At 42.3% G+C, this 21,231-nt stretch overlaps 1 protein-coding gene across 2 annotated transcripts in view; it reads left to right on the top strand.

The window, feature by feature from the left end:
* Nucleotides 1–21,231, top strand: part of SLC17A8 (solute carrier family 17 (vesicular glutamate transporter), member 8) — a 65,493-nt gene that overhangs the window by 25,902 nt on the left and 18,360 nt on the right. Inside the window, exons 3-8 of one of the 2 annotated variants that reach the window (XM_011992214.1) lie at nucleotides 8,206–8,324; nucleotides 10,580–10,694; nucleotides 13,465–13,552; nucleotides 18,989–19,075; nucleotides 19,551–19,690; nucleotides 19,807–19,956. In XM_011992214.1, the coding sequence (XP_011847604.1) occupies nucleotides 8,206–8,324; nucleotides 10,580–10,694; nucleotides 13,465–13,552; nucleotides 18,989–19,075; nucleotides 19,551–19,690; nucleotides 19,807–19,956 (699 nt within the window). The remainder of the gene's footprint in view (nucleotides 1–8,205; nucleotides 8,325–10,579; nucleotides 10,695–13,464; nucleotides 13,553–18,988; nucleotides 19,076–19,550; nucleotides 19,691–19,806; nucleotides 19,957–21,231) is intronic. The other variant, XM_011992215.1, reaches the window with a different exon arrangement.

The following is a 21,231-nucleotide window of genomic DNA, read 5'->3' as shown; positions in this document are numbered from 1 at the left end:
ACTGGTTTGAGAAAATTTGATTTCAATCTGTCAAAAAGAAGTCTTCAGTTGGTCTGCAAGCTATTTGTTTTTGCTTTTTTCAAACCAAGAGATTATTCTGCCAGAGGAAAACAGCACCATGGAGATCCTCCTAACTAGTCTCTATCTGATGCCACAGCCAAATCTGTCCTAAAAGGATATCCTGTCTTTTGTAGGGGTGTGGGGGATAGAGGTAGAAGGGCATATCATGCATTTTTAAAATAAAGAATGATATATATTAGCGAGGTTTCAGATGTGTATCACATGCATTCTTTCAGCCTTTTGTGAGCAAGGCCAGCTAATTAAAACTTGTCTGCTGAGGCCTAGATCAAAATGAGATGCTGTTTTGCATTTGTTTGTTGCCTGAAAAGATAGACCTCGGTCAATAGAGTCTGCTCTGAGGCATATGGAAAAGACATTTTGATAAACCCGAGGAACAATGCTAATGTGCGCTCTCTAGTTTCTCTGACTGTGCCCTCTGGAGTCTTAAGAAACTGATTAAAATCTGAAATATGGTTTAAATTTTTTTCCTCTGGACTTAGGAGTAGGGATTTAGTATCAGAAACTCTAGCACAACTCTAATTTGTAGCAGATTATTTCTCTCTTGTTCGCCTAGAACAAAGCTTAGATACTAACTGAGCATGTTTAACCAAATGACAAATACTTCGCTAATTGTATTAAGAAAAGCTCTGAAAGGCTGGTATGTTTTTTTGGTTTTTCTGTTTTAAGGGGAAGAACTAGATATTTGGCACTGAGATACCTTTAAATCTTTATTTCAAAAGAAGGAGAGAAATAAGCAGTATGAATAGGTAGATATTTAAAATATGTGGCATATGTTCTACAAGTGGTATGAAGAGTGATTTTAACTAATGCGTGATCAATCTTTTTTTTCTTGAAATGGGATCTCTGTTGCCCAGGCTTCAGTGAAGTGGTGTGATCATAGTTCACTGCAGCCTTGACCTCCTGGGCTTAAGTGATCCTCCCACTTCAGTTTCCGAGTAGCTGGGTCCACAGGCTAATGCCACCATTCCTAGCTAATTTAAAAAAAAATGTTTTTTAGAGATGGGATCATGCCATGCTGCCCAGGCTGATCTCAAACTCCTGGCCTCAAGGGATCCTCCTGTCTTGGCCTCCCAAAGTGCTGGGATTACAAGCATGCAGCACTGTGCCTGGCCCATATTTTACATTTAATAGTTTTGAGTTAAAACATGTGAACGCTTAGAAAAGTGTTTGACATATAGTAAGAAAAAGAAATGACCGAAGTTTGAGAACCTTGTGATTTTATTTTCTCATTACTCTCAGGAAAAGTCCAAAGTTCTTCCTATGGATCATGGGCCTTTTAGGATTCAGAGGATGGGCTTTGGAACTGGCCAGACCTGGTTTTAATGAGCTCTGGGACCTTGAATAAGTTGCCCTTGTGTCCTGGTCAGGGATTGCTGGTTGCAAAGAAGAGAAGTGCAGTGAAACTGGCTCGAGTTAAAAGGGCATTATTGGGGCCCGGCACGGTGACTCACACCTGTAATCCCAGCAATTTGGGAGGCCAAGGTGGACGGATCACCTGAGGTCAGGAGTTCTAGACTAGCCTGGCCAACATGGTGAAACCCTGTATCTACTAAAAGATACAAAAAGAAATTAGCCAGACATAGTGACACACACCTGTAGTCCCAGCTACTTGGGAGGCTGAGGCAGGAGAATCCTGGGAGCTGGAGGTTGTAGTGAGCCGAGATAAGTGAGACTCCGTCTAAACAAACAAAAAATGATAGCGGGGATTATTGTAGGTCTGTAAGGGGATCTTATGAAAGCCAAGGGCAGAAAGCAGGTCTGTGGTATATGTTTGTGCAGTCTGCACCCCAGGACACAGAAGCCAGCCTGAGGTGGGACTGAAACCCAGGCTGTCCTCCACCCTGAGGAAGGAAGGGAGTCTTTATGTAATTCTTTCTGAGGCCGTAGGACAGGCCCTGCCAGAACTGCTGAATGGAGCTTTCCCTCATAGGAACTAGAGAAGCCTTTGCTAAGGTCTCCGAATTGCTTGCCCCACAGTCTTTCGTCTGCTTTTCTTGGAGTCAGCTCTGTTTTCCCCGGTCCTTCATGGACTGCTTTCTTTCCTCTTCGCTGGCTTCTCACCGCCCTCCACAGTGGAAGTGCCTTGAGCCTTTGTCTTGCCAGGAAGCTGATTTACTTGGCCCTGACTCTGTGACTCCATGGGGCTTAGTTGGGTTCAAGAGTGCACTATTGTCTAACTAGAATCTCTGGGGGTTTGGGTTGCTCTCTGTGTGTGTGTGTGTGTGTGTGTGAGAGAGAGAGAGAGAGAGAGAGACAGAGACAGACAGAGTCAGAGACAGACAGAGACAGAGACAGAGAGATGGGGAGAGGCTGACTGGCTGAGCCTAGCCTATAGCTTGGCTGTCTTGAACTTTTTTTGTTTTTTTGAGACAAAATCTTTGTCTGTTGTACAGGCTGTAGTGCAGTGGTGCAATCTCGGCTCGCTGCAACCTCCACCTCCCCAGTTAAGGCGATTCTACTCCTTAGGCTATCAAGTAGGTAGGATTAGAGGTGCATGCCACCATGCCTGGCTAATTTTTGTATTTTTAAAATAGAGATGAGGTTTCACCATGTTGGCCAGGCTGGTCTTGAACTCCTGACCTCAAGTGATCTGTCCACCCCAGCCTCCCAAAGTGCTAGGATTACAGGCGTGAGCCACCACACCTGACTGGCTTGGCTCTCTCTACTCAGGTGTCCAGTCAGCTGTGGTGGTCAATGGGGGAGAATCCCATGTTGCTGGGGAAGGTGGAATCCTCTCAGAAGTGTGAGCAGACAGGAACTGACATTTCTAGAAGTTCTTTGCTAACCCTCATTGCCCTTATTGTGAAATGGGAATAAAAGGACTACTCTGAAGATCAAATAAGCTAACCTATATTAAATGCCTATATTAGTTCCCTGAGGCTGCCATAACATATTATCAAAAATTTGATGGCTTAAAACAATAGAAATTTATTCTCTCAGAGCTGTGGAGACAAGAAGTCTAAATCAAGGTGTTGGCAGCACCTCACACCCTCTGAAGACTTTAGCAGAGAATCCTTCCTTCACTCTTCCAACTTCTAGTGGATGCAGCAGATCCTCGGTCTGGGACAATGTCACTCTCATTTCTGCCTCCATCTTCACGTGGACATCTCTCTGCGTGTCTCCTCTTTTGTCTCAAATCTCCATCTGTCTTTCTCCTATAAGGACACTTATCATTGGATTTAGGGCACAGCTGGATAGTCCAGATATCTCATTTTAAGATTCTTGACATTTTCACATCAGCAGAGACCTGTTTTCAGATAAGGTAGCATTTATAGGTCCCAGGGATTTGATGTGGATATCTTTTGGGGGCCATTTTTTTGGCCTTTCACAATATCTGACACAGTGTTTGGTTTACTATAGTGATGGTCCATATACAGGGCCATTATTTTTTTAAATTATAAATTAAATTAAATTATTAATTATATAATTTATAATTAAAAAATTTATTGTGATAAGAATGCTTAACATGGAGCTACTGTTTTAATAAAGTTTTTAGTGTACAATACATTATGGTTGACTGTAAGTACCATGTCGAATAGAGATCTCTAGAGCTTGTTCATTTTGCTTGACTGAAACTTTTTGCCCATTAATTAGTAACTCCTCATTTCTCCCTCCCCCAGCCGCTGGCAACCATCATTCTACTCTTTGAGTCTATGAATTTGACTATTTTGGATATGTCGTGTAAGTGGAATCATGCAGTATTTGTCTTTCTGTGAGTGGCTCATTTCACTGAGCATAATGTCCTCCAGGTTCATGCAGTTGTTATATCTTGCAGAATTTTCATCTTTGTAAAAGATGAATAGTATTTCATTGTTTTTTGTTTGTTTGTTTTATTTTTTATTTTTTTGATATAGAGTCTCTGTCATCCAGGTTGGAGTGCAGTGGCACAATCTTGGCTCACTGCAACTTCTGCCTCCCAGGTTCAAGTGATTCTCCTGCCTCTGCCTCCTGAGTAATTGGGATTACAGGCATGCGCCACCATGCTGGGCTAATTTTTATATTTTTAGTAGAGACGGGGATTCCCATATTGGCCAGGCTGCTCTCGAACTCCTGACCTCAAGTGATCTACCTGCCTTGACCTCCCAAAGTTACAGGCATGAGCCACTGCACTGGGCCACATTTTCTTTATTCATCTGTCAGTGGGCATTCAGGTTTTTTCTATGTCTTGGCTATTGTGAATAATGCTTTAGTGAACATGGGGGTACTAATATCTCTTTGAGATCATGATTTCAACTCTTTTGGATAAATACCCAGAAGTGGGATTGCTAAATCATACAGTAGTTCTGTTTTTAAATTTTGGAGGAACCTCTGTACTGTTTTCCATAGTGGCTGCAGTCATTCCCACCAGCAGTGTATAAGGGCTTTATTTTCTCTTCATCCGCACCAACACTTCTTGTTTTGTTTTGTTTTTGATAATGGTCATCCTAACAGGTATAAAGCGACGTCTTATTGTGGTTTTGATTTGCATTTCCCTGATGGTTAGTGACATTGACCACCTCTTCATGTATCTATTGGCCATTTATTGGTCTTCCTTGGAGAAATGTCTATTCAAGTCTTTAGTCCACTATTACGATTTTAATGGGACTCAAATGACAATAAAAGTCAGTTCTCAGTAGCCTAGGGGCTCTTCTTCGTGTATTATTTTTCAGAGATTGACAGAAGCACTATTTCTCCAGAGAGAAAGGCATGAGAAAGGGAGGTTGTGATTGACAATTAGCAACTGGTTGAAGTGGGAGTTAAAAGGGTCTAGTTCCCTCCTGTCTTGGATCCTTGGATAATTCTGTGGATCTTGGCAAAGAAGTCTGGTCTCTCCTTAGTCAGAAAATAAGTCTCTCCAAGCAATAGAAAGAATATCGTGTTTTGAGGTTAGGCAGATGAGAGGTTTTGCATCCCCTTTTCCTTGCAAATAGTTGTATGACCTTGGACAAGTAAATTAATCTCTCTAAACCTTAGTTTCCTCATTTGCAATTACCTCTAGGTGTTTTACAGATTAAAGGAGGAAATCTGTAGAAAGCGCCTCAGTGAAACCATATTCCACCTCTGCTCAAATTTTCCAATGGTTTTCATCTCTCTTTGTCTAAAAGCCAGAGTTCCTATGATGTCTTAAAGAACCCTTCATCATTGTAACCTCTCTTGCACTAACACCTGTTCTCTTCCTCCTCGTTCATTACCCTCCAGCCATACTGACATACTGCTTTTCCTCTAACACACAAGACACAACCCTACCTCGGGTCCCTTGCACTTGCTGTCTCTCTGCCTGGAAAGCTCACATCTCAGATCACCATATGACTTGCTCCCTTCCTTTCTTTAGGTCTTTACTTAAAACTCATCTTCTCAGTGAAGCCTTTCCTGGCCATTCTGTCTAAAATCTACCCCACCTCACTGCCATCCAATACTTCCTATTCCCTTCCCTGCTTTATTTTTTCATCTTATTGCTGGTTACCATCTAACTCTGCCTGTAATTGTTTATTGCCGGCTATCTCCACTGGCATCTTCAAAAAGGCAGGGGTCACTACGGCTGTTCACTGCTGTACCCCAGTGCGTAGAACTATGTGTGTTACATAATAAACACAAAATACAAATTTGGTGAGCTGATTTGAATTAATTATAATTAGCTAGTTCCTTTTTACCATTGAGCTTCAAGTTTCGTATTCATAAAATGAGAGAGTATAGGCCAAAGTGACTTGGACTGTGAGCTCCTAGAAAGCAAAGGCAATGCTGATTTGAGTCTGTATTTACACTGTCCAGCACCTAACGTTGCATTCAGGAGGCACAGCATGAACGTTGAACAGATGGGCAGATAAATATGTAACAACTTGTGACAGGAAAATAAGCTGTGATGAAAATTTATAAAACATACTATGATGATAATTAGGAACCCTCTTACTCCATGTTTGCATTTTGATATCAAAAAGCTTTACAAAGCCATTCATTTATTCATTCATTTGGCGAATACACACTTGGACCTTCTATGTTCCCAGGCATTTGATTTAGGTACTGAGACTATAAGTCAAATAGGACATGGCTGCTATCTTAGAGTTTCTTGGTGCCCTGTGTGGGAAATTCACATGTGGATGTCCATTCACTGAAGACAAGCCCAGGAAAAAGGGACCAGTTCAATTTTGGGGATTCAGGAAGCTTCCTCCGAGGAAGGACCATTTACAATGAGTCTAAAAAGAATAAGTTACTTTACCTGGGAAAGAACATGAGGAAAGGGATTCCAGCCCTAGAGAATCACATTTTCAATGGCCTAAGAGTTGTGGAAGGTTGTGTTGTTGCCATTGCCATCAGCATTGTAACAGTAATGACTATTAACGTTTATTGAGTCTACACTGTGTGCCGGTCACTATCCTAATCTGCTACATGCAAAATCTCTAAGCAGAGAGATAAGCCGCTGGAAATATTCATGCCATTTATCCCCATACATCCTATGGGTAGGTAGAATGGGCTTTACTGTCCTCATTAAGAAATGAGAGACTTAAGACTCTAATTCTCTTTGTGCTATCACTAAACTGGCATCTGAATAATGTAGCAAATAACTTAGTAGCCCCCACAAAACCCCATTTTTTGCTTTCTTCACAAACTATTTTATTTTCTCCTTAGCATTCATTGCTATTTTGTGTTTTCGCTGTGTGTGTGTGTATATATGTATATACATACATATATATACACACATACATACATATACACGTACATATACATATATATGTACATATACACACACATTATATATATTATATATACACACACACACATTAGATATATGTATTTTTAGATACAGGGTCTTGCTCTGTCACTCACACTGGAGTGCAGTGGTGTGTTTATAGCTTATCTTAACCTTGACCAACTCCTGGGTTCCAGGGATCCTCCTACCTGAGCCTCCTGAGTAGCTAGGACTACAGGCACGCACTACCACACCTGGCTAGATTTGTATTTTTATTTATTTATTTATTTATTTATTTATTTATTTATTGAGATGGAGTCTCTCTGTCACCCAGGCTGGAGTGCAGTGGTGTAATCTTGGCTCACTGCAACCTCCACCTCCTGGGTTCAAGCGATTCTCCTGCCTCAGCCTCCCGAGTAGCTGGGACTACAGGTGCCAGCCACCACACCAACCAACTTTTTTGTATTTTTAGTAGAGATGGGGTTTCACCATGTTGGCTAGGCTGGTCTCGAACTCCTGACCTCAGGTGATCCACTCACCTCTATCTCCCAAAGTTCGGGATTACAAGTGTGAGCCATTGCACCTGGCCTAGCTGGCTACATTTTTAATTTTTTGTAGAGATGGCGTCTCGCTGCATTGCCCAGGCTGGTCTTGAGCTCCTGACCTCAAGTAATCCTCCTCCCTAGGCCTTCCAAAGCGTTGGGATTACAGGTGTGAGTCACCATGACCATTACTATAAATACATATATGTTTAAATTTGTACATAATCTCTTATCAGAAGATGAAATCTATGAGAGCAGGGACTTTGTTGTTTTTGTTTGTTTGTTTGTTTTTGAGATGGAGTCTCGCTCTGTTGCCCAAGCTGGAGTACAGTGGTGCGATCTTGGCTCACTGCAAGTTCCGTCTCCCATGTTCACGCCATTCATCCTCAGCCTCCTGAGTAGCTGGGACTACAGGCACCCGCCACCATGCCCGGCTAATTTCTTTTTTTTTTTTTTTGTATTTTTAGTAGAGATGGGGTTTCACCATGTTAGCCAGGATGGTCTCGATCTCCTGACCTCATGATCCACCTGCCTCAGCCTCCCAAAGTGCTGGGATTATAGGCATGAGCCACCGCACCTGGCCGGTTTTGTTTTTTAAGACGGGGTTTCACTCTGTTGCCCAGTCTGGAGTGCATTGGCACTATCTTGGCTCACTGCAGCCTCGACCTCCTGGGCTCAAGCCATCCTCCCACCTCAGCCTCCTAAATAACTGGGACTACAGGCACACATCACTATGCCTGGCCTAGAACTTTTGCTTGCTGCTATACCCCAAGTATGTAAGATGCCCTCCATAAACATGTGTTGAATAAATGAAAAAAGAAAGACCTCATGAGGTTATTATTGTGTAGGCTCGTTGGTGAAAAATGGTTGTCAGCCTTTTTCTAAGAAACACAACTATATCTGATTTCTCATTTCCAGACAGCACAGTTTAACTGGGATCCAGAAACAGTGGGCCTTATCCATGGATCTTTTTTCTGGGGCTATATTATGACACAAATTCCAGGTGGTTTCATTTCAAACAAGTTTGCTGCTAACAGGTAAGATAAATTGATATAACATGATACAAACCAATGAAATGTGGCTTTGTACCTATAAATTCTGCATAGCTAGCTCTCAATTTGGGGGTGCAGAATGAAAAATAGGAGCCATCTGGATAGATGCAATTCACAGATACTGATCCCAAATGACCCTGCTCCTAATTTATTTTTATTTTTGAGACAGTGTCTCACTCTGTCACCCAGGCTGGAGTGCGGTGGTGTGATCTTGGCTCACTGCAACCTCTGCCCTGCCCCCTCCCCCACCCCACTCGGCATTCAAGCAATTCTGGTTCTTTAGCCTCCTGAACAGTTGGGATTACAAGTGTGCACCACTGCACCCACCTAATTGTTGTATTTTTGGTAGAGACGAGGTTTCGCCGTGTTGGCCAGGCTGGTCTCAAACTCCTGACCTCAAGTGATCCACCCGCCTTAGCCTCCCAAAGTACTGGAATTACAGGCATGAGCCACCAGCACCCAGTCAAGAGTCTCTTTCTATTTCATTTTTCATCCAATTAAATTTACCTTGCAATTCTTCAAGTGATTATGTGGTAAAAAGAGCAATCAACTCTGAGTCAGGAGAGGTTCCTGCCCCTTAACTGGATCACTGGGTGACCTCTATTGAGTCACTTTCCTTCCCTCACTGGGCCTCAGTTTCTTCATCTGTGAAATGAAACATTGGACTAAATTGTATTTCAGTTCTCCTTGACCAGTGACATTCTGTAATCTTATGTTAATATCACCCAGAAAAGGTTTTCTCAGATGAGTGGTGGGGGCTTGCCTCTAGACTGCAAGATGTGTCTCTGATGTCCTTGAGACTCTGTAGTGGGTGTTTGAACAATTAAAAGTATCCAAGAACACAGTGAGCTGTCTCAAGAAGCAGTGAGTTCTCTGTCACTGGAGGTATTCAAGCAGAGGAGGATGGCCACTTGGGGGAGATGTTGTAGAGTGTATCATGTATTAGAAAAGGAGTGAACTAAATCTCTCCAGGTCCCTTCCAATTTTATTTCCCATATGACTTTCCATAAATGGATTTCATGAAGTGCATTACATTTTTAAAAAATGTTTTTTTTCAAATTCTAAAGCACAACTCATTAGATAGTTGTGAAAACAATATGATGATTTACCAACGAGCATTTTTTAAAAAGAAAGAGAGAAATAGAAGAAAAGATAATCAAATAGAATAAAACAGAATAGAAAATATCTGAATGCATTGCACATAAGGGTAACTATTGGTTTTTGAAACTTGTTTCAGTTACATTTGTATGTATGAGTGTGAACTAGGTTGCAATATAAAATATATTTTGTTTATGGGTTAAGGTAAAAATATTGGAAGCCACTACCATAAGATCTCAATATGAATAAGCATGTATTTATTTAGGTTCTTGTCTAATTTATGTCTTTTATTTATTGTTACTTACCTATTGTATTCTTTTTAAAAAGTGATAAAATATTGGTTGCTATGGTTTTCTGGGTTACTGCTTACACCTCTGCTTTTAAAAAAAATCACACATAATCTAATTTCCCAGCACATAAAAAAAGTGGAAATATCATTAACATATGTGAGAGGGGAAGAAAATGCTGCTTGCTCTCTTTTCCCAGGCTACACTGGGCTGGTCAGGGAATGGGAGCTAAGACAGGTACACAACCTGTTTTGTGCTTCTGGTCCCAGGACATACAATGCTTCTTGGATAGACAGTGTTTCCTTCTGGTAAACTGAGAGCAGCTCTGGGAAGCAGGAAACAACCTCAAACATACAGTAACAGTCAGAAAAGGTTGGTCAGGGGGAACCAGGCAGGATGGTAGGTCTCTAGCAAGCTTACCTGAACCTGGCCAATCTCCAACTTTTCAGGACGTCATCCAGGCAGGACATCCCTGTACTGCCAAAAATTTGTTCATAGTTGGTCCAGGGGCCAGAGCTTGGGAATCAAAGAAGCCCAAGAATCTAGCTTGGGGCATACTAGACCCTAACACATCTATTTCTCCAAATTACAGGTGCCAGCCACCACACCCGGCTAATTTTTTGTGTTTTTAGTAGAGATGGGGTTTCGCCATGTTGGCCAGGCTGGTCTCAAACTCCTGACCTCAGGTGATCCACCCACCTCAGCCTCCCAAAGTGCTGGGATTACAGGCATGATCTTTCCACAGGGATTTCCACAGGGATCTTTCATGAACTGTTAGGTTTGTTTCTGGTGCTTAACTGAAGTACCACATCCATCAGCGGGCCTGCCGAGTAACACAGTGCTTTGGTCCCTCAGGGTCTTTGGAGCTGCCATCTTCTTAACATCGACTCTGAACATGTTCATTCCCTCTGCAGCCAGAGTGCATTACGGATGCGTCATGTGTGTCAGAATTCTGCAAGGTCTAGTGGAGGTAGGAGATACTTTCCTTACAGTTTTTGATGTTGCTAGAGACAGCCCAGTCCTTTAGAAAGTTCAGCTTCTGAAGAAAACTCCCTTTACTCAGTTTGTTTCTATATTTTCTTTCTTTTCCTGCTATTTCCATTCTCTGGTAATGGCTAAAATTTCAAGAATTGTAATTCAAATGCCTTGTGTGATTTTACATTTAGGAACAATAAAGGACCCTTCCATAGTGATCTTAGGGATAATCTAACCCGACCCTCTTCATTTTAATGGATAGTGAAACTGAAGCCCAAACCTACAGTTCACATAGCAAAGGCTCATTCCACTAAAGCAATTTAAGTGGATTCATTAATAAATCTGTACATTTCCAAGGGTGTAGTCTGATGCAGAGATTTAATTCAATGAAGGAGGCACCATGATATGGAGCCAGAAGGTAAATATTTTGGACTTTGCAGGCCATACAGTGTCTGTTGCACCTACTCAACACTGCTGCTGTAGTGCAAAAGCAGGCAGAAACAAGCTAGAAACAAATGGGCATGGTTATGTTCCAATAAACATTTTACAAACTGAAATTTGAATTTCATATGATTGTTGTGTGCCATTAAATATTATTCTTCTTTTGATTTTTTTCTCACCATTCAAAAATGTAAAAAACATTCTTAGCTTGTGGGCTACACAAAAACAGATGGTGAACCAATTGGCCATAGTTTGCCAACCCCCGATATACAACAGTGTTTCCCAAACACAGTCATTCACCTCTGACCTTCATCAGTTTGTTATGCCCATGTACAACTTGTACCATTATTTGCCTATTGTTTTCCCCTAGATCGACTCATTTAAAACAAAAAACAAAGGGTACCTATTATTCTAAGCAACAATATCTTTGAAATCATGGGTTTGATGTGCTAGTTACATCTTTTCCTTTTTTTTCTCCTGTGAGAGAGAGTCCCGCTCTGTCATCCAGGCTGGAGTGCAGTGGCGTGATGTCGGCTCACTGCAACATCCGCCTCCCGGATTCAAGCGATTCTCCTACCTCAGCCTCTCGAGTAGCTGGGACTACAGGTGCCAGCCACCACACCAACCAACTTTTTTGTATTTTTAGTAGAGATGGGGTTTCACCATGTTGGCCAGGCTGGTCTCGAACTCCTGACCTCAGGTGGTCCACCCACCTCTGCCTCCCAAAGTGCTGGGATTACAGGCGTGAGCCACCACACCCAGCCACTAGTTACATCTTTTTCAAAGCATATATATACACACACATATATATAGTATAATTATATAAAAATTTAATTATATATAGATTAATTGTAATATATACTAGCATATATGTGTTATAATTAAGAATGTAAGTTGTTTTATCATTTCAAATCCAACTCTAGTCCCACTAGAGGGACATATATTACACTTTGGGATGTACCCGTGTGGTGGAAAGAATGCGATATTAGCGTCCATGAAGACTAAATTTTAGTCACTTAATGGCCCTGAGCCTCAGGTTCTGTATCTTGGAATGAGAGGATGGACCAGCTGACTGTGGAAGGCTCTTCCTACACTGATAGTCTATGGTAATATGAAATATAAATATAAAGACCTTTCCCCCATCTTCTAGCATGCTTACATGTGAACTGTATTTGAATTTCAGCATCTGTACTGTGAGTCAAAAATAGCTGAATCATGCTGTTTAGTGTCTGTCTTAGTCCATTTGGGTTTCTACAGAATACCATAAACTAGGTAGGTTATAAAAAAAGAATTTTATTTTTATTTTTTATTTATTTTTTTGAGACGGAGTCTCACTGTGTCACCGAGGCTGGAGTGCAGTGGCGCAATCTCAGCTCACTACAACCTCTGCCTCCTAGGTTCAAGCGATTCTTCTGCTTCAGCCTCCTGCACAGCTGGGATTACGGGCACATGCCACTATACCCGGCTAATTTTTGTATTTTTGGTACAGACAGGATTTCGCCATGTTGGCCAGGCTGGTCTCAAACTCCTGACCTCAGGTGATCTGCCCACCTCAGCCTCTCAAACTGCTGGGATTACAAGCATAAGCCACTGTGCCTGTGCCTGGCTTTTTTTATTTTTTATTTTTTATTTTTATTGTTTTGACAGTCTCACTCTGTTGCCCAGGCTGAAGTGCAGTGGTGCAATCTCAGCTCGCTACAACCTCTGCCTCCTGGGTTCAAGTGATTCTTGTGCCTCAGCCTCCCAAGGAGTTGGGATTACAAGCATGCACCATCATGCCCAACTAGTTTTTGTATTTTTAGTAGAGATGGCGTTTCATCATGTTGGCTATGCTGGTCTTGAACTCCTGGCCTCAAGTGATCCACCCAGCTCGGCCTCTCAAAGTGCTGAGATTACAGGCATGAGCCACCGCTCCTGGCCTAGAAATGTATTTCTTACAGTTCTGGAGCCTGGGGAGTCAAAGATCGAGGTGCTGGCAGATTGGTGACGTGGGAGGGCCAGCTTCCTGGTTCATAAACAACTACCTTCTCTTTGTCTGCTCAAGGCAGAAGGGATGAGGGAGCTCTCTGGAGTTTCTTTTATAAGGCACTAATCTCATTCATTTTTTACCTAGTCACTTCCCAAAGGTCCATCTCCAAATACCATCACATTGGGAATTAGGTTTTAACACAGGAATTTGGTGGGGACACAAATATTCAACCTACAACAGTGTCTATAAATTGGGCTTTTATATTATAGCCTGTATGAAGAAGCAGCATCCATATTTTAAACACAAGCAGAAACTAGAGTCAAATCAACTAATCTATTTTTAACTCTTCTGCCAGGGTGTGACCTACCCAGCCTGCCATGGAATGTGGAGTAAGTGGGCACCACCTTTGGAGAGAAGCCGACTGGCCACAACCTCTTTTTGTGGTGGGTGTATTAGAATAATAACAAAGTTTATTTACGAATGCTTTTTTTCGGTTCATGCGGTGGCTCACACCTGTAATCTCAGCACTTTAGGGACGCCGAGGAGGCAGGAAGATCACTGGAGCCCAGGAGTTCGAGACCAGCCTGGGCAATATAGTGAGACTTTGTCTTTAAAAAAAAAAAAAAAAAAAAAGCCGAGCGTGGCGGTGTGTGCCTGGGATCCTAGCTACTAGGGAGGCTGAGGCAGGAGGACTGCTTGAGCCTGGGAGGTTGAGGCTGTAGTAAGCTATGATGGCCACAGCATTCCAGCCTGAGTGACAGAGTGAGACCTTGTCTCTAAAAAGAAAAAGGAAATGGAATGCTTTTTTAACTTCAAGTAACTGAAAACCCTACTAAGGGCCTTAAAATGAGTCTATTTATTTTATATAACAGTATTCTAAAGGTGAGTGGTTGTTAGTGTTGGTTCTGCCACTCAAAAATCCATCCAGGGCCTAGGCATGTTCTGACTTTCTACTCTGCTATCCTCAGAGATAGCTTTTTATTTACTCCTGTGCTTATTCCATTTGTCCCTTTCATCAGGAAAACAAAAGCTTTCCCAAAGCCCCCTACCAACCTTCCACTTTAATTTATTTGGCCCTAACTGTATCGTATGCTTTACTAACTGCAGAGGAGTCTAGGCAAGCAGATACCTAGCTTCACCAGCCTCTTCAGGAGTGAAGGGGAAGGGAGAAAGGGTTGGAAGTGAAGGGGAAGGGAGAAAGGGTTGGAAGTGGTTGTTGGATTAGCCAGCAAATGACATTTGCTAAGGACAAAAGTGGAAAGATGGGATCATCAAGCATCTCACGCCTCTTCTTTTTATATGAAACTAAAGTTCAGTGACTTGCCCAAGATCATGGAGCTAGAACGAGACCTGACTTTTGATCTGGAGCTTTCCTTATTTCACACTCCTACCACGCACACATTGTCATATAGACATTTAAATTAATTTTTGTCATCATATCTCAGATAATAAGAAGTAGAGACCATCCATCTTATCTGAAAGTAAATGAGTAGTCCCCAAGTAGTATGTGACTTCAATTCCTGCTTCTCCAAACTTCACCTTGCTGAGGTTGCCCATCTCCAAGCTACCCCAGTGGGACTGGCCTCTCTAGGTGTGGCTGGGTCCCTAGGTACCAATCAACAACAGAACAACAACAGCACATGCTGCTGCCATCAACACAGTGGTAAATGTGTTGAGGGAAGGGGCCCACGAAGGTAAAAGTACCTTAGACCAGCCAGGCAAGGTGTCTCGCACCTGTAATCCCAGCACTTTGGGAGGCTGACGTGGCAGATTGCTTGAGCCTAGGAGTTTGAGACCAACCTGGACAACGTGATGAAACCCCATCTCTACCAAAAATATAAAAAATTAACTGGGTGCAGTGGCCCATGCCTGTGGTCCCAGCTACTCAGGAGGCCAAGGCTTGAGTCCGGAAGCGGAGGTTGCAGTGAGCCGAGATCACACCATTGTACTCCAGCCTAGGTGACAGAGTAAGACCCTGTCTCAAACAAAACAAAACAAAACAAAACACAAACAAAAAACAAGAAACAAAACAAAAAAACCCCACAACAACAAAAACCTTAGACCACGGAAGTCACTATGTAGCCTAAGCAGTGTGAATTACAGCTTAGGTCTGTCTGCTTTTCAAGCTAGCACACCTTTCCTAAGATGATATTCTTTGCTAAAGGGAGAAATATAGCTTTCTATTTATTTCTGCATATGTTTTAATTTTCCTCTTCCTGCTGGCCTTTTACCTCCTTGAAATAATAATAAAGTAATCTTGAAAATGTGGTGTGAGGTATTAACCGATATGCCTACTTTGTGCCTAGTTGGGAATTGCATGCTCAGCCTTGATGTCTTTACATCTTTAGTGTCTCTTGTCCTTAAAAACCATCTTCATCCACTCATTTGCAGTTTAAGAGCATCTCCATCCCACTACTGCGCTTACACCAACTCTGGAAGAGGATAAGACTCCACCCCAGCTGGCCTTGTGACTTGTTAGATCCTTGACCTTACTTTCTTTGGATGGTTTATTTGTAAGACCTTTCATTTTGATTTGCCAGCAAAATGAGAATGACTAGCAGCCACTCCCCATTCTTAGTGTGTTTTTATAGCCCTAATAGGGTTGATTTAAGAAATGGTTTGACTCTCAAGGAAAGTTACCTGATCAAGGACACAAGCTTCAGTACATGTCCCAGCTAAGGTGTGGCCTTGGTTTCAAAGAACAACTTAAGGAAAATGTTAAAGAAGGAAACCCAGGCTTGGAGCGAATCAATTCTTAATCTCAAAAGATATTGGAGTTAGAAGGGATTCTAGAAAACATCCACTGATATGGTTTGGCTGTGTCCCCACCCAGATCTCGTCTTGTAGCTCCCATAATGCCCACGTTTTATGAGAGGAACCTGGTGGGAGGTGATTGAATCATGGTGATAGGCCTTTTCCGTGCTTTTCTTGTGATAGTCAATGGGTCTCATGAGATCTGATGGTTTTAAAAACAGAAGTTTCTCTGCACAAGCTCTCTCATTGCCTGTCGCCATCCACGTAAGATGTGACTTGCTCTTCTTTGCCTTCTGCCATGTTTGTGAGGCCTCCCCCGCCACGTGGAACTGTAAGTCCAGTTAAACCTCTTTCTTTTGTAAATTGCTCAGACTTGGGTTTGTCTTTATCAGCAGCATGAAATCAGACTAATACATCCAGTTACAACCCATTATTTTATAGTGGAGCAAACTAAGGCTGAGCGAGGGAAAAAAAATTTAAATTCTTGCAACTAGTGAGGGCAGAACCGGGACCTCTTTCTCACCCCCAGTTCCGTTCTTCCCTTCTCCACATATCATTCAACAATCATCTGAGGCCCAGGGGACTGAGCTGCAGTCTGCTCCCCAGGGTAGTCTGGGAGCAGCGGGGGGCAGCTGCACTAAGGGCTGAGTGCCCTGTTGTCTGCTCAAGGGGCTGTGTCTAATAGGAACTGACATTGGAGGGTGTCTAAAAGGATGAGGAAGATTTTTTTCTGATAGAAAAGAAGGGTAGTTTAGGTCACATTGTGTATTAGTCTGTTTTCACACAGCTATAAAGAACCACCTGAGACTGGGTAATTTATAAAAGAAAGAGGTTTAATCAACTCATGGTTCTGCATGGCTGGGGAGGCGTCAGGAAACTTACAATCATGGCAGGAGGCAAAAGGGGAGGCAAGGCACGTCTTACATGGTGGCAGGAGAGAAAGAGAGAGAAGGGGAAAGTGCCACACTTTTAAACCATCAGATCTCATAAGATCTCACTCACTGTCATAAGAACAGCATGGGGGAAATCTGTCCCGATGACCCAGTCACCTCCCACCGGGTTCTTCCCTCAACACATGGGGATTACAATTTGAGATGTGATTTGGGTAGGGACACAGAGCCAAGCCATATCACATTGTAAAGTTTCCCCAATGAAAGAATGCTTCTTACTATGTAAGGGGAATTATCAGGTGATTTTGAGTGAAGGAGGCATGGCTGAAAGATTAAATAAGAGTAAGGGCTTTGGGGTTCCACAGACCTGGGCCCCTATCCAGTGACTTGTCATCTCCTCTACCTGTGTGACCTCAGGCAATCCACCTCCCCTCCCCCAGCCTGCTTTCTCCTTATAAAATGGAGGTCATACTGGTACCTACCTTGTCAAGTTGAAGGAGAGTTAAACAAAGTCATGGGTACAGAATACTTAGCATAATACTAGGCGCCCAGAAAGCACTCAGTGCATCTTAGTTGGTGGGGGTTATTCTCTACCTGCTCCTGCCCCAGGTATTCTTTTGCATTACCTAAACCAGACTCACCCACCCCACCTCCCAGGGTATTTGGCCTGGGGATGAAGGCCACCCTATCTCCATGCACAGCAGAGTCAGACCTGCAGCCCATTCTCAACACATGCCTGGAGTGCTCACCTTATTGGTTTGAGGAACTCTGAGATTGTTTGTTTTTTGAGTGTGTTGTCATTCTGTACATGATAATAGCAGTAATAGCTGGCATTTGTGTAACGCTTTATAGCTTACAAAGCATCTTCACATAGTTTATTTGAACCTCAAAACAGTCCCTTGAGATGGATATTTCATTCCCATCTTATCTCTGAGAAAAAATGAGTCTCTTAACTTCGTTGGGTGTCAAGATGTTCAGATTCCAGATCTCAGACTGGGCCTTTCACCGAGGGTCAGGCCCACCTTGGAAAGATGGGATTTAACCTACTTCTCTGGAAGATCCCCAACCTCCCACTTCCTAAAGATCTTCCTTAGCATCGAATTCTGGGATACAGAATTTCCTTTCACCACTCACTTTTTCTGAAGCAAGAGTTTTTTCATTTACAGCCCAGGGGGAGTTTCAGAGAGTAACTTTTCCTTTCAGCTAATAACTCCTAATAATGGGAGGTCACAAGGCTCATGTTTCCCTACCAGATGTCCAGAGGATAGCAGAGGTCAGGTCACTGCCTCTAGTCACAATTATCTTGTCTAGACAAGATAAACATTCACACACAGGTAAGCATTTGCAAGCTTAAGTTTTACAAAGTAACAAATACATGTAAAAATGTACCCATTCAGGAGCTGAATGGAGACAGCAGCCCTCTTGCCATCTGAAATTTAATTGTTCACCCCTCACCTTTTTTTTTTTCTTGAGACATAGTCTCGCTCTATCACCCAGGCTGGAGTGCAGTGGTGAGATCTTGGCTCACTGCAACCTCCGCCTCCCGGGTTCAAGCGATTCCCGTGCCTCAGCCTTCCAAGTAGCTGGGATTACAGGCATGTGCCACCATGCCAGGCTAATTTTTTGTATTTTTAGTAGAGATGGGGTTTTGCTATGTTGACCAGGCTGGTCTTGAACTCTTGGCCTCAAGTGATCTGCCCGCCTCAGCCTCCCAAAGTGTTAGGATTACAGGCATGAGCCACTGTGCCTGGCAACCCTCTCCTTTTTGTTCTTTTAATCAAGACTTTAAAAATCATGATCTTTTAAATAATTTAATATCCCTCATTTAAAGATCTGGATGAGAATCCTCCCAGTCTTCCTAAGCAAATTTTGTATGTTCCTTTGCTTGCTCTTTTTAGCATCCAATATTGTGCCTGGTTGAATTTTCAAAATTTCTCTTAGATTTTTTTCATCTTCTGATTCCATTCTCTCATGTAATTCCAAACTGTGGTGCTGGATCAACCTTTGTCTAAATCCTGTGTGGTCCCTGGATGGAGTTAAAGGGCATGTTGGTGACCTTCCTCTCTTGGAAACCCCGTTCTAAGGCACACTGGGAGTTTGCCTGTTTCTCTACACGGAGACAGTCTGACTCCTGCTCAGTTGGATTCATTCCTGACTTTACCACATGAATTCTAAATGAGCCGAAAAGGCTTGTGTGATGATTGGTCAGATTCCCTCAATCTTTTCTTGTTCCAGGTTCCTATGCAGGGGCAGTGGTTGCCATGCCCCTGGCTGGGGTGTTAGTGCAGTACATTGGATGGTCCTCTGTCTTTTATATTTATGGTGAGTGATTTGACTTCACAGGTTCACATGTGACTCATAGAGATGATATTTTACTGCATATGGGTTTGGCTCAGAGTTCATTACATCAAAATAGAGATTACTAAAACAAGTTTATTGTATAAATGGAATACTTTATCTATGATTTGATTAATGTTTAAAGTTGACCTAAAAAAAATAAGCAGAACATTGTCTTTCTTTAAATACCAGTTAACAACAACAGGAACATCAACAAAATACTTTCCCCTAGCTGAATATACTGCCATTTGGAAATATTGTAAAGATCTTTTTGTAGTTCATAAACATGATAATTGAGTGTTCACATACATGTGTGAGATGTTTGAGTCCCTCAAACCTTGTTACAACATTGGCACATTACCCATTTTACATGCAAAAAATATATATGGTAAAAATTGAAAAATTTAGAAATGGAAGAAAATGAGACCATATAACCCAGTCTTTTCTTTTTTAACTGCAGGTATGTTTGGGATTATTTGGTACATGTTTTGGCTGTTGCAGGCCTATGAGTGCCCAGCAGCTCATCCAACAATATCCAATGAGGAGAAGACCTACATAGAGACAAGCATAGGAGAGGGGGCCAGCGTGGTTAGTCTAAGTGTAAGTATAAAAAGTCAAATGAAGACTTACCTCTTTCATGAGTGATTGTGTTGCCTATTTACAGAAAAAATGTCAATATCTTTACTAAAAAATCTCACGGTATTTTTACTCCCTAGAAATTTAGTACCCCATGGAAAAGATTTTTCACATCTTTGCCGGTTTATGCAATCATCGTGGCAAATTTTTGCAGAAGCTGGACCTTTTATTTGCTCCTTATAAGTCAGCCTGCTTATTTTGAAGAGGTCTTTGGATTTGCAATAAGTAAGGTAAACATACAGATGCTCCAAATATTCTTGAACTTTAAATCTTTTGATTCTACAGAGAATAACTTTGTATGATAAAATAATTAAATTGCTGATCATAATTCCTAACAGTTCTGTGACACCTAATAGCCCGGCTGTCAGACAAGTTATACATTCTATGCATAGTATGCATAGCTGTTTAATTTCTTCTTAGCAAGGATCAGAGTCGTATTAAGCTGCTTTAAAGATTTATGTTGTACCCAATCTTAAAGTGTTTTTGAAGCTAGCTCAAGGATGGCATATTAGGTGAGGATAAAAAGATTTGAGGGTGTGAGTTTTCTTTTTTTCCTATAAGCTACTCAGTGAGTAACAGTAAGAACCTTACCACTCATTTTGCAGAACACCCTGTCTCCATAATGGTGGCTATAGCAGTAACAATCATTGCTTGCAATGGGTTAGAAAGAACCTCTTTCTGCCAGGTATGGTGGCTCACGCCTGTAATCCCAGCATTTTAGGAGGCCAAGGCAGGCAGATCACCTGAGGTCAGGACCAGCCTGACCAACATGGCGAAACCCTGCCTCTACTAAAAATACAAAAATTAGCTGGGCGTGGTGACACACGCCTGTGATCCTAGTTACTCAGGAGGCTGAGACAGGAGAATCACTTGAACCCAGGAGGCGGAGGTTGCAGTGAGGCGAGATTGCACCACTGCACTCCAGCCTGGGCAACAGAGCAAGACTCTGTCTAAAAAGAAAAAAGAAAAAGAAAAAAAAAGCAAGAACCTCTTTCAGTGCTCCCAGACATTATCATCAAGCCAATTGTGTTTTAGGGAGGAAGGGTGTGGATAGTGTATCATAAACTGTCATCATAAGATAATTAAACCTCTTTCCTACAAGGGAAAGAACAGCAGCCGCGCAGGCACAAATGTCTGCCTAGCTACAGATACTGTCAGAAGTGACCATGGAAGAGCTGCCATAGTCGTGAAATGGTGGCTGTCATCAGTCATTAGTGCTCACTGGGTGCCAAGTTCTTTATCTCCCATGTGCCATGCCCTCTGTGATAAAGAAAAGTCATCTCTGCCCTCAAGGAGCTTCCAGTCTGGTAGAGGACACAGATAGGTCTAAAATCATTCACTCATTCATCATTTATTTATTATGAAATTCAGACCTTCCCAGATCCCACATAATTAGATGCTTGAATTTGGTGGTGGTAGGTAGGGGGGCTGTGGAGTGGAGGTGGGCAAGGGAATTAGGGAGGCCCCTCTCTCAGAAGTAATGACAAATTGCTTATTGTTTCTTT

Source organism: Mandrillus leucophaeus, unplaced genomic scaffold, assembly GCF_000951045.1.
Source record: "Mandrillus leucophaeus isolate KB7577 unplaced genomic scaffold, Mleu.le_1.0 Scaffold408, whole genome shotgun sequence".
In the NCBI taxonomy this organism is placed as follows: domain Eukaryota; kingdom Metazoa; phylum Chordata; class Mammalia; order Primates; family Cercopithecidae; genus Mandrillus; species Mandrillus leucophaeus.
This window is presented reverse-complemented; position numbering and strand designations above follow the sequence as displayed.